Consider the following 13381-nt stretch of genomic DNA (forward strand, 5'->3'; position numbering starts at 1 on the left):
ACAATCAGGGACATGGCCCTGCATCATACAGGTACTCTGTGTCCCCGGCAGGCACAGACACACTCCGGGCTGGCTGGGTGTTGTAGTGCGCCGGGGACCGTAACGATTGAGTTGGTGTTCCTGCAGTTTACTGGGGGACTTTTGTGTTGTGGGAACGCAGCGCCGACCCCCACTGGACCGGCGGCGCTGCTGTGACTTGTAGTGCGCCGGGGACACGCCGACCGCGCTTTTACGGCGGCGGCGTTTATAAATCCAGTCCCCGGCTTTTGCGGCCTAGCTCCGCTTCGTTCCCGCCCCCACCCTGTCAATCAGGGTAGGGGAGAGACGCTGTTTCGCAGCAGCGACGAGGGCTGGAGCCTGATTTACATGCTCCAGCCCTCTCACTAGGCACAGAGGGAAGCAGGCTTCCCGCTCTTAGCCAGGAACGCCCAGGGCCCGCCCCCCCTCCTCTCCCAGGACGCCGGCAGCCATTACATGCAGTCTGGCTGGAGGAAGGACGCAAGGCTCTGGGAGACCTGGACTAGGGGGCTTTTGGCGACCACACACCCGCTCTTAAGCGGGCGGTAAGCGGCATTTCAGCTGGCCCCTCTAGTGCCTCAGTGTGTATTGGTGTACTGTGTCACCAGATATATATATTTATTTATTTCTTGCACTGTGAGGTCGCTTCCTGGCTGGATACCCCAGATCGCTCTGAGGAGGCAGCAACATGTCATCCACAAAACGCAAGGCTGCCAAGGCTAGGGCTGTGTACACTGCGTGTGCTGCATGTGGGGCTGCTCTACCAGCAGGTTCCAAAGACCCCCATTGTGTGCAATGCTCAGATCCGGTGCTGCTTCGCCAGCCGGAGTCCGGAGGGGTAGTGACCCAGGCTGAGACGCTTGTAAGTCCTGCCCCGGTGTCAGGGACAGACTTTGCAGTTTTTGCTGATGGAATGTCTGTGACTATGGCAAAAATCCTTGAAACTTTGCAATCCATGACTGGGGCTCAGTCTATGGACACGGCGAGGTCTCTGTCCTCTAATCCCCCTCAGTTGGAATTAATCCAGACTGCAAGGGGGTCCCCGGCTTCCCAGGCTGAGTATTATGACTCAGATAGCCCCAGCCACCCTAAGCGAGCTCGCTGGGAAAGACCCTCAACGTCATCACACTGCTCAGGGTCTCAGCGCAATCAGTCGCCCTGTGATGCGTCTGAAGAGAGTGATCAGGAGTCTTATCCTGGAACCCCTCTCAATCTGGATACCCCGGATGGGGACGCCATGGTAAACGAGCTTATCTCAGCCATCAATAGACTGTTGGATATTTCTCCCCCAGCTCCTTCTGCAGAGGAGGCAGCTGCAGAGCAGGAGAAGTTTCGTTTCCTCTATCCCAAGCGTAAATTGAGTGCTTTCTTGGATCACTCTGACTTCAGAGAGTCAATCCAGAAACACGACGCTCATCCAGAAAGGCGTTTCTCTAAACGTTCTAAGGATACACGTTTTCCTTTCCCCCCTGATGTGGTCAAGCGCTGGACCCAGTGTCCAAAAGTAGACCCCCCGATTTCCAAACTTGCAGCTAGATCCATAGTTGCAGTGGAGGATGGCGCTTCACTTAAGGATGCCAATGACAGACAGATGGACCTTTGGTTAAAATCTGTCTATGAAGCTATCGGCGCGTCGTTTGCTCCAGCATTCGCAGCCGTATGGGCACTCCAAGCTATTTCAGCTGGTTTAGCAAAAGTGATGCTATCATACATCCAGCGGTGCCGCAAGTGGCGTCCCTTACCTCGCAGATGTCTGCGTTTGCGTCTTACGCTATCAATGCGGTCCTAGAATCTACCAGCCGCACCTCAATGGTGTCCGCCAATTCGGTAGTTTTGCGCAGAGCCTTGTGGTTAAAGGACTGGAAAGCAGATGCTGGTTCCAAAAAATGTTTAACCAGCTTGCCTTTATCTAGAGATAGACTGTTTGGCGAGCCATTGGCTGACATCATTAAACAGTCCAAGGGTAAAGACTCTTCCTTACCCCAGCCCAGATCAAGCAAACCTCAGCAGAAAAAATGGCAGCAGAGGTTTCAGTCCTTTCGAGGTTCGGGCAAGACACAATTCTCCTCGTCCAAAGGGACTCAGAGGACGCAAAGAGTCTCAGATTCCTGGCGGGCTCACGCACGCCCCAAGAAAGCAAATGGAGGAACCGCTTCCAAAGCGGCTACCTCATGACTTCCAGCCCCCCCCCTCCGCATCTCCGGTCGGGGGCAGGCTCTCCCGCTTTTCCGACATTTGGATGTCACAGGTCAAAGACCGGTGGGTGACAAACATTTTGTCTCGCGGGTACAGAATCGAGTTCAGTTCTCGTCCTCCAGCTCGGTTCTTCAGAACCTCCCCACATCCAGACCGAGCAGATGCCCTGCTGCAGGCGGTGGACTCCCTAAGAGCGGAAGGAGTAGTGGTTCCTGTACCGCCTCAGGAACAAGGGCGAGGGTTTTACTCCAATCTCTTTGTGGTTCCAAAAAAGGACGGCTCGTTCCGTCCTGTTCTGGATCTAAAGCTGCTCAACAAACATGTGCACGCCAGACGGTTCCGGATGGAAACCCTCCGCTCTGTCGTTGCCTCAATGTCTCAAGGAGACTTCCTTGCCTCAATAGACATCAAAGATGCTTATCTCCACGTGCCAATTGCTACAGAACATCAACGTTTTCTACGTTTTGTGATAGGAAACGACCATCTTCAGTTCGTAGCTCTGCCATTCGGTCTGGCGACAGCCCCCCGGGTCTTCACCAAGGTCATGGCGGCGGTGGTAGCAGTCTTGCACTCTCAGGGACACTCGGTGATCCCTTACCTAGACGATCTACTTGTCAAGGCACCCTCTCAAGAGGCATGCCAACTCAGTCTACATGCTACGCTGGAGACTCTACAGACGTTCGGATGGATCATCAACTTTCCAAAGTCGAATCTGTCACCGTCACAGTCGCTAACGTATCTTGGCATGGAGTTTCATACTCGAGCAGCGAGAGTGAAGCTTCCGCTGAACAAGCAGCGGTCCCTACAGACAGGGGTGCAATCCCTCCTTCAAGGCCAGTCGCACCCCTTACGGCGCCTCATGCACTTCCTCGGGAAGATGGTGGCAGCCATGGAAGCAGTTCCCTTTGCGCAGTTTCATCTGCGCCCACTTCAATGGGACATTCTCCGCCAATGGGACGGGAAGTCAACGTCCCTGGACAGGAAAGTCTCTCTTTCCCAGACGGCCAAGGACTCTCTACAATGGTGGCTCCTTCCCACCTCATTGTCTCAGGGAAGATCCTTCCTGCCCCCATCCTGGGCAGTGGTCACGACAGATGCGAGTCTGTCAGGGTGGGGAGCAGTGTTTCTCCACCACAGGGCCCAGGGGACGTGGACTCCGCAGGAGTCCACCCTTCAGATCAATGTTCTGGAAATCAGGGCAGTGTATCTTGCCCTACTGGCCTTCCAACAGTGGCTGGAAGGAAAGCAGATCCGAATCCAGTCGGACAACTCCACAGCGGTGGCATACATCAACCACCAAGGAGGGACGCGCAGTCGGCAAGCATTCCAAGAAGTCCGGCGCATTCTAATGTGGGTGGAGGACACAGCATCCACCATATCCGCGGTTCACATCCCAGGCGTAGAAAATTGGGAAGCAGACTTCCTCAGTCGCCAGGGCATGGACGCAGGGGAGTGGTCCCTTCACCCGGACGTGTTTCAGGAAATCTGTCGCCGATGGGGAGTGCCGGACGTCGACCTAATGGCGTCCCGGCACAACAACAAGGTCCCGGCATTCATGGCGAGGTCGCGCGATCAAAGAGCTCTGGCGGCAGACGCATTAGTTCAAGATTGGTCGCAGTTCCGGCTCCCATACGTCTTCCCACCTCTGGCACTCTTGCCCAGAGTGTTACGCAAGATCAGATCCGATTGCAGCCGCGTCATACTCGTCGCCCCAGACTGGCCGAGGAGATCGTGGTATCCGGATCTGTGGCATCTCACGGTCGGTCGACCGTGGTCACTGCCAGACCGACCAGACTTACTGTCCCAAGGGCCGTTTTTCCATCAGAATTCTGCGGCCCTGAACCTGACTGTGTGGCCATTGAGTCCTGGATCCTAGCGTCCGCAGGATTATCTCAAGGAGTCGTAGCCACAATGAGACAAGCTAGGAAGTCAACGTCTGCTAAGATCTACCACAGAACGTGGAAGATTTTCTTATCCTGGTGCTCTGCACAGAGAGTATCCCCTTGGCCATTTGCATTGCCCACCTTTCTTTCCTTCCTGCAATCGGGGTTGGAAAAGGGCTTGTCGCTCAGCTCCCTTAAAGGGCAAGTCTCGGCACTGTCGGTGTTTTTTCAGAAGCGTCTAGCACGTCTTCCTAAGGTGCGCACGTTCCTACAGGGGGTCTGTCATATTGTGCCCCCGTACAAGCGGCCGTTAGATCCATGGGATCTGAACAGAGTACTAGTTGCTCTGCAAAAGCCGCCCTTCGAGCCTCTAAAGGACGTTTCCTTTTCTCGCCTGTCACAGAAAGTGGCGTTTCTTGTTGCGATCACATCGCTTAGGCGAGTGTCTGAGCTGGCAGCTCTGTCATCCAAGGCTCCCTTCCTGGTGTTCCACCAGGACAAGGTAGTGCTGCGCCCCATTCCGGAGTTTCTCCCTAAGGTCGTATCCTCGTTTCATCTTAATCAGGATATATCCTTGCCTTCCTTTTGTCCTCAGCCGGTTCACCGGTATGAGAAAGACTTACGTTTGCTAGATCTGGTGAGAGCACTCAGAATCTATATTTCTCGCACGGCGCCTATCCGCCGTTCAGATGCACTTTTTGTCCTTGTCGCTGGCCAGCGCAAGGGGTCGCAGGCTTCTAAAGCCACCCTGGCTCGATGGATCAAAGAACCAATTCTGGAAGCCTACCGTTCTGCTGGGCTTCCGGTTCCTTCAGGGCTGAAAGCCCACTCAACCAGAGCTGTGGGTGCGTCCTGGGCTTTGCGACACCAGGCTTCGGCTCAACAGGTGTGCCAGGCAGCTACCTGGTCGAGTCTGCACACTTTCACCAAACATTATCAGGTGCATACCTATGCTTCGGCGGATGCCAGCTTAGGTAGAAGAGTCCTGCAGGCGGCAGTGACATCCCCGTAGGGGAGGGCTGTTTTGCAGCTCTAACATGAGGTATCTCTTTACCCACCCAGGGACAGCTTTTGGACGTCCCAATCGTCTGGGTCTCCCAATAGAGCGCTGAAGAAGGGAATTTTGTTACTTACCGTAAATTCCTTTTCTTCTAGCTCTTATTGGGAGACCCAGCACCCGCCCTGTTGTCCTTCGGGATTTTTTTGTTGTTTGCGGGTACACATGTTGTTCATGTTGAACGGTTTTTCAGTTCTCCGACGTTATTCGGAGTTAATTTGTTTAAACCAGTTATTGGCTTCCTCCTTCTTGCTTTGGCACTAAAACTGGAGAACCCGTGATACCACGGGGGGGTATAGCCAGAAGGGGAGGGGCCTTGCACTTTTTAGTGTAGTGCTTTGTGTGGCCTCCGGAGGGCAGTAGCTATACCCCAATCGTCTGGGTCTCCCAATAAGAGCTAGAAGAAAAGGAATTTACGGTAAGTAACAAAATTCCCTTCTTTAAGAGGCATGCCAACACAGCCTGAACATGGCGCTGGAGACTTCCCAGAGTTTCGGGTCGGTCTTCAACTTTTCAAAGTTAAACCCACTCGCTGGCATATCTTGGCATGGAGTTTCACACTCTCTCAGCGATGGTGAAGCTTCCACTGGACAAACGGCGGTCAATACAGACGGGGGTGCAGTCTCTCCTTCAAGGAGACGCCTCATCCAGAGGCAGTCCCTTTCACGCAGTTTCATCTGCGTCCACTTCAATGGAACATTCTTCGCTCATGGGAGGGGAAGTCGATGTCCCTACAGGAACGTCCCCCTTTCTCAGACGATCAAAGACTCTCTTCAGAGGAGTCCACTCTTCAGATCAATTGTCTGGAGCTCTGGGCAGTGTATATTGCTCTGCAAGACTTCCTGCAGTGGCTGGAAGGCAAACAGATCCGAATTCAGTCGGACAATCCACAGTGGTGGCATACATCAACCACCAAGGCGGACTACGCAGTCGGCGAGCCTCCCAGGAAGTCCGCCGGATTCTGCTGGGGGTGGAAGACGGAGAAAGAGCTCTGGCGACAAGCATCTCACGGTCGGTCAACCGTGGGCACTACCAGACCGGCCAGACTTACTGTCCCAAGGGCCGTTTTTCCATCTGAATTCTACGGCCCTGAACCTACTGTGTGGCCATTGCGTCCTAGATCCTAGTGTCCTCAGGATTATCCCAAGGGGTCGTTGCCACCATGAGACAGGCTATGAAGCCCACGTCTGCTAAGATCTACCACGGACGTGGAAGATTTTCTTTTACTGGTGCTCTGTACAAGGAGTATCCCCCTGGCCATTGGCATTGCCTACTTTTCTTTCCTTCCTGCAATCTGGGTTGGAAAAGGGCTTGTCGCTCGGCTCCCTTAAAGGGCAAGTCTCGGCGCTATTGGTGTTTTTTCAGAAGCGTCTAGCACGACTTCCGCAGGTACGCACGTTCCTGCAGGGGGTTTGTCATATCGTCCCCCCGTACAAGCGGCCGTTAGATCCATGGGATCTGAACAGGGTACTAGTTGCTCTCCAGAAGCCGCCTTTCGAGTCTCTGACGGATGTTTCACTTTCTCGACTATCACAGAAAGTGGCCTTTCTGGTAGCGATCACGTCTCTTCGGAGAGTGTCTGAGATAGCAGCGCTGTCATCCAAGGCTCCCTTCCTGGTGGTCCACCAGGACAAGGTAGTGCTGCGCCCCATTCAGGAGTTTCTCCCTAAGGTAGTATCCTCGTTTCATATTAATCAGGATATCTCCTTGCCTTCCTTTTGTCCTCATCCGGTTCACCGGTATGAAAAGGACTTACATTTGTGAGATCTGGTGAGAGCACTCAGAATCTACATTTCCCGCACGGCGCCTTGCGCCGCTCAGTTGCACTCTTTGTCCTTGTCGCTGGTAAGCGCAAAGAGTTGCAGGCTCCCAAATCCACCCTGGCTCGAGGGATCAAAGAACCAATTCTTGAAGCCTAACGTTCTGTTGGGCTTCCGGTTCCTTCAGGGCTAACGGCCCACTCAACCAGAGCTGTGGGTGCGTCCTGGGCATTACGACACCAGGCTACGGCTCAACAGGTGTGCCAGGCAGCTACCTGGTCGAGTCTGCACACTTTCACCAAACATTATCAGGTGCATGCCTATGCTTCGGCGGACGCCAGCCTAGGTAGAAGAGTCCTGCAGGCGGCAGTTGCCTCCCCGTAGGGGAGGGCCGGCTTTGCAGCTCTAACATGAGGTATTTCTTTACCCACCCAGGGACTGCTTTTGGACGTCCCAATCGTCTGGGTCTCCCAATGGAGCGCCGAAGAAGAAGGGAATTTTGTTACTTACCGTAAATTCCTTTTCTTCTAGCTCCTATTGGGAGACCCAGCACCCGCCCTGTTGTCCTTCGGGATTTTTGGTTTTTTCGGGTACACATGTTGTTCATGTTGAACGGTTTTCAGTTCTCCGATGTTACTCGGAGTGAATTTGTTTAAACCAGTTATTGGCTTTCCTCCTTCTTGCTTTAGCACTAAAACTGAGCATCCCGTGTTCCCACGGGGGGTGTATAGCCAGAAGGGGAGGGGCCTTACACTTTTTAGTGTAATGCTTTGTGTGGCCTCCGGAGGCAGTAGCTATACACCCAATCGTCTGGGTCTCCCAATAGGAGCTAGAAGAAAAGGAATTTACGGTAAGTAACAAAATTCCCTTCATTTCACTGTGCTGTGATTTCCGGCCGGTTCTCTGGTTTTCCCCTGAGAACCGCGCCGAGGGTGCCTGCTCGTCGGCCGCATGAGAAAATTTAGGCCCCGGATTCGGCTGCGGCCTAGTTTCGTTTTCACTGCCCCTGCATGTCAGTCATGCAGAGGGACAGTGCGGCACCGGCCGTTCAGCTCAGGGGAGGACACTCCTCTCTGAGGAGATGTTTCCCTCCCCTGTATTTCTCCTTGGCCCTCTGGTTCCCGCTCTTGGACTAAACCCCGCCCCCCCCTCCTCACTCCGGCGCCATTTTATCAGCGTTTACACACTGATCGGCGCTGGCTGCTGCAGCTCTGCATCTATCTGGGGGTCCAAGCTGTGGGATCCGGAGGGCACACAAAACGGTCTGGTAAGCCACAACCTCTGGTTGTGGACTTTCTTATACACTCTCTGGGGGTCATTCTGAAGGAGTGTGTTCTTTACTGCAGAACCTCCACCTCAGCAGCATGTCTCTCACTAGGAGCAAGGCTGCAAGGCTGTACTCAATATGCACTGCATGTAAGCTCATACTGCCTGAACCGAGCACATATCCTCATTGTGATGCCTGCTCTAACATGGTGGTGCCTCAGCCTGGAGTCTCCCCAGGGGTCCCTCCGGCTGAACCCCCGGCTTGGGTAGCATCGTTTTCTAAAGCTATCTCCCAGTCCTTTGCCGACTCCATGGGACAGCTGTCCCGGACTCTGCTGACCATGCATCAGCCCCTTTCTCAGGGCGCCTCTGCTGCTCCGACTCGCTCTGCAGAGCTCACAGAGGATTTTTCATCTGTTCCCGGACCCCGTCCTCTTAAACGGAGACGCAGGGACTCTTCTCCTTCCTCGTCCCACGGCTCTGATTCACGAACTGAATTGCTGGGCGAGGAGGATGCCTTTACTGTGGGCTCGGACGCTACCTCTATGTACCCCATTGATCTATCTGAAAGTGATGCGGATGTTAGTGACTTGATTGCGTCCATTAATTCCGTACTGTACCTCAATCCACCAGTGTCAGAGGAACAAGCCTCTCTGGTAGAAAAACACCAGTTTACCTCACCTAAGAGAGCAAGGAGTATGTTTTTTAACCACTCCAGTTTTCAGGCCACTGTGACCAAGCCCAGGGCCTGTCCTGACAAACGCTTCCCAAAGCGTAGTTCTGATGACCGTTTTCCCTTTCCACCAGAGGTGGTCAAGGAGTGGGCTCATTCACCAAAGGTAGATCCTCCGGTGTCTAGAATCTCAGCCCGGACAGTTGTATCTGTGGCCGATGGCACCTCACTTAAGGATCCTACTTACCGCCAGGTTGACCTTCTGGCCAAATCTGTATATGAGTCGGCAGGGGCCTCGTTCTCCCCGTCCTTTGCAGCAGTGTGGGCTCTTAAGGCCGTCTCTGCTTCTCTGGAGGAGATGCATTCCCTCACCAGGGACTCTATGCCCGAAATGGTTGCCTTAACTTCCCAGGCTTCGGCCTTTTCATCCTATGCCATGTCTGCCATTCTGGAGGCTTCTCACCGCACGGCGGTGGCTTCCGCTAATTCCCTCGCGATCCGCAGGATCTTGTGGCTTCGAGAGTGGAAAGCAGACGCTTCTTCCAAGAAGTACCTTGCTGGGCTCCCCTTTGCTGGGTCCCGGCTGTTCGGTGAACTGGATGAAATTATTAAGGAAGCTACTGGCGGGAAGAGTACTTCCTTGCCACAAACTAAAACTAGGAAACCTGTCCAGGGCAGGAACCAGTCGAGGTTTCGTTCCTTTCGTTCCTCTAACTGGTCATCCTCTAAGCCCTCAGCCTCGTCCACTAACTCAGCCAAGGATCGAAAACCCAGCTGGCGCACGAAGCCGCGTCCTCAGAAGAGCGGAGGAGCCGCTGCCACTAAGGCAGCCTCCTCTTGACTATCTGGCTGCGCCAGCAACGTCCTTGGTCGGTGGCAGGCTCTCCCACTTTGGCGACGTGTGGTTCCAACACATATCTCCCACGGCTACAGGATAGAATTTTGTTCCAGCCCGCCAAACAGATTCTTTCTGTCCACTCCCCCCTGCTCCAAAGCCGCCGCCTTTTCTCAGGCCGTGGCATCCTTGCAGGCCAACGGAGTAATTGTACCGGTTCCCGCCCGGGAACGGTTCAGAGGTTTCTACTCAAACCTCTTCCTAGTCCCCAAGAAGGACGGTTCCTTCCGGCCCATCCTGGATCTCAAGCTTCTCAACAAGCATGTTCAGGTGCGGCACTTTCGCATGGAATCTCTGCGATCAGTCATTGCCTCAATGACCCAAGGAGATTTTCTAGCATCCATCGACATCAGAGATGCCTATCTGCATGTGCCAATTGCAGTTTCACACCAGCGTTGGCTACGTTTTGCAATCGGAGAGGAACATTTCCAATTCGTGGCTCTCCCCTTCGGCTTAGCCACGGCCCCTCGTGTATTCACCAAGGTCATGGCAGCAGTGGTTGCGGTTCTGCACCTCCAGGGGTTGGCAGTGATTCCCTACCTGGACGACCTCGCTCACTCTCGCCACGCTTGTTCAATTCGGGTGGCTTGTCAACCTGCCCAAGTCCACTCTGACCCCGACCCAGAAACTTACGTACCTAGGGATGCAATTCGAGACTCTGCCGGCACTTGTGAAGCTGCCCTTAGTCAAACAGCAGTCCCTTCATCTGTCGGTGCGCTCTCTGTTGAAGCCCCGCCGTCATTCCATCAGACACCTCATGCAGGTGCTGGGTCAGATGGTGGCGTCAATGGAAGCGGTTCCCTTTGCCCAGTTCCATCTGTGTCCCCTGCAGCTGGACATTCTCCGCTGTTGGGACAAGCGGACCTCTTCCTTGCACAGGCTAGTGGCTCTGTCGCCACAGACCAGGAGCTCTCTTCAGTGGTGGCTTCGGCCCCTCTCTGTCTCAGGGACGCTCCTTCCTGGCTCCGTCCTGGGTGATTCTCACCACAGATGCCAGTCTATCCGGCTGGGGAGCAGTGTTTCTCCACCACCGAGCACAGGGCACTTGGACTCCGTCCGAATTAGCCCTCTCGATCAATGTGCTGGAAATCAGAGCTGTGCTCTTAGCTCTCGTAGCCTTTCACCACCTGTTGGCGGGCAAGCACATTCGAGTCCAGTCAGACAACGCGACAGCAGTTGCCTACATCAATCACCAGGGCGGGACTCGCAGCCGCCTAGCAATGTTGGAAGTTCAACGTATCCTTCAGTGGACGGAGGACTCAAAGTCCACCATATCCGCAGTCCACATCCCAGGCGTAGAAAACTGGGAGGCAGATTATCTCAGCCGTCAAACCGTGGACAGCGGCGAGTGGGCCCTGCATCCGGCAGTGTTCCGGTCAATCTGCCGCAAGTGGGGCACCCCAGAAGTGGATCTAATGGCATCCCGGCACAACAACAAGGTCCCGGTTTACGTGGCTCGCTCCCACGATCCTCAGGCCTTGGCGGCGGACGCGCTGGTTCAGGATTGGTCCCAGTTCCGTCTGGCCTACGTGTTTCCCCCTCTAGCTCTCTTGCCCAGAGTCCTGCGCAAGATCAGAATGGAGGGCCGTCGGGTCATAATCATTGCTCCGGACTGGCCCAGGCGAGCTTGGTACCCAGACCTGCTCCGTCTGTCCGTAGAGGTGCCGTGGCATCTCCCGGACCGCCCAGACCTTCTCTCACAAGGTCCGTTTTTCCGCCAGAATTCTGCGGCTCTCAGATTGACGGCTTGGCTCTTGAGTCCTGGATCCTGACGGCTTCAGGCATTCCTTCCGAAGTCATCTCCACTATGACTCAGGCTCGGAAGTCTTCCTCGGCCAGGATTTACCACAGGACTTGGAGAATTTTCCTGTCCTGGTGTCGCTCTTCCGGCAATGCTCCTTGGCCGTTTTCCTTGCCGACCATCCTGTCCTTTCTACAGTCCGGTCTGCAGCTAGGACTATCTCTCAATTCCCTCAAGGGACAGGTCTCGGCTCTGTCAGTGTTGTTCCAGCGGTGTATCGCCCGACTGGCCCAGGTGCGCACCTTCATGCAGGGCGCATCTCACATCATTCCGCCTTGCCGGCGGCCTCTGGATCCCTGGGACCTTAATCTGGTCCTCACGGCCTTACAGAAACCCCCCTTTGAGCCTCTTAGGGAGGTTTCTTTGTTTCGACTTTCACAGAAAGTGGTCTTTCTGGTGGCCATAACTTCTCTCAGGAGAGTCTCTGATTTGGCTGCGCTCTCTTCGGAGTCACCCTTTTTGGTTTTTCACCAAGACAAGGTGGTTCTCCGTCCGACTCCGGACTTTCTCCCTAAGGTGGTGTCTCCTTTCCACCTTAACCAGGATATTTCATTGCCTTCCCTTTGTCCGACCCCTGTGCATCGCGTTGAGAAAGCGTTGCATACTTTAGATTTGGTGCGGGCGCTCCGGATCTATGTGTCACGCACCGCTGCTCTTAAACGGTGCACCTCTCTTTTTGTGCTGACCACAGGTCAGCGCAAGGGTCTCTCTGCTTCTAAACCGACCCTAGCTCGTTGGATTAGGTCGGCCATATCCGATGCCTACCAGTGTACTCGGGTGCCTCCCCCGCCGGGGATCAAGGCACACTCGACCAGAGCTGTCGGTGCCTCTTGGGCTTTCAGGCACCAGGCTACGGCTCAGCAGGTCTGTCAGGCTGCCACTTGGTCTAGTCTGCACACCTTTTCGAAGCACTACCAAGTGCATGCTCATGCTTCGGCAGATGCGAGCTTGGGCAGACGCATCCTTCAGGCGGCTGTCGCCCATTTGTGAAGTTAGGTTTTGCCTACTTCTCAGTTTTCTGTTTATTTCCCACCCATGGACTGCTTTGAGACGTCCCATGGTCTGGGTCTCCCATAAGGAACGATGAAGAAAGAGAATTTTGTTTACTTACCGTAAATTCTTTTTCTTATAGTTCCGACATGGGAGACCCAGCTCCCTCCCTGTTGCCTGTTGGCAGTTCTTGTTCCGTGTTTTTTCACCGGCTGTTGTTGTAGACAGAGGTTCCGGTTATTCCGGGTTTTACTCTATCTCTACTTGTGGGTGGATGTCCTCCTTCAGCTTTTGCACTAAACTAGTTAGATGTGGTCATCCAGGGGGTGTATATGCTAGGAGGGAGGAGCTACACTTTTTAGTGTAGTACTTTGTGTGTCCTCCGGAGGCAGAAGCTATACACCCCATGGTCTGGGTCTCCCATGTCGGAACTATAAGAAAAAGAATTTACGGTAAGTGACAAAATTCTTTTTCCTGCTGTGTTGTCTATTTGTATTGTAACTAATGTGGAATTTGTATTCATCCAGGTGGAAACTTTGGTGGAGGACCAGGCTATGGTGGTGGTGGTGGTGGTGGACGAGGTGGATACGGTGGTGGTCCAGGCTATGGAAATCAAGGTGGTGGATATGGCGGTGGATATGACAACTATGGTGGAGGTAATATGGTAGCTTCAGTGATAAACAAACACAAATCATAGAAAATGCACATTAAATTCGGCAACTTCCCCATATCCATCCTTTATCTAATCTCTTAAAAAAAAAAAATCTTTCTCAGAAGCTCAGCTAAGTCCTTCCTCCATGCTGCCCCTTGTCAGACAAAATGCCAGTCTCCCAGTGGATATT

The 13381-nt window shown here is 53.9% G+C and overlaps 1 protein-coding gene across 2 annotated transcripts in view; it reads left to right on the plus strand.

Annotated features, from left to right (window-relative positions):
- The window catches only part of HNRNPA2B1 (heterogeneous nuclear ribonucleoprotein A2/B1), an 84454-nt gene that overhangs the window by 15237 nt on the left and 55836 nt on the right, over positions 1-13381 (plus strand). For both annotated transcript variants that reach the window (XR_012724373.1, XM_075315348.1), the window contains exon 8: positions 13067-13195. Coding sequence is in view for 1 of the 2 variants with exons in the window: in XM_075315348.1 (XP_075171463.1) it covers positions 13067-13195 (129 nt within the window). In the remaining variant the exon portion in view is untranslated. The remainder of the gene's footprint in view (positions 1-13066; positions 13196-13381) is intronic.

This window comes from Anomaloglossus baeobatrachus, chromosome 6 (genome assembly GCF_048569485.1).
Source record: "Anomaloglossus baeobatrachus isolate aAnoBae1 chromosome 6, aAnoBae1.hap1, whole genome shotgun sequence".
Classification (NCBI taxonomy): domain Eukaryota; kingdom Metazoa; phylum Chordata; class Amphibia; order Anura; family Aromobatidae; genus Anomaloglossus; species Anomaloglossus baeobatrachus.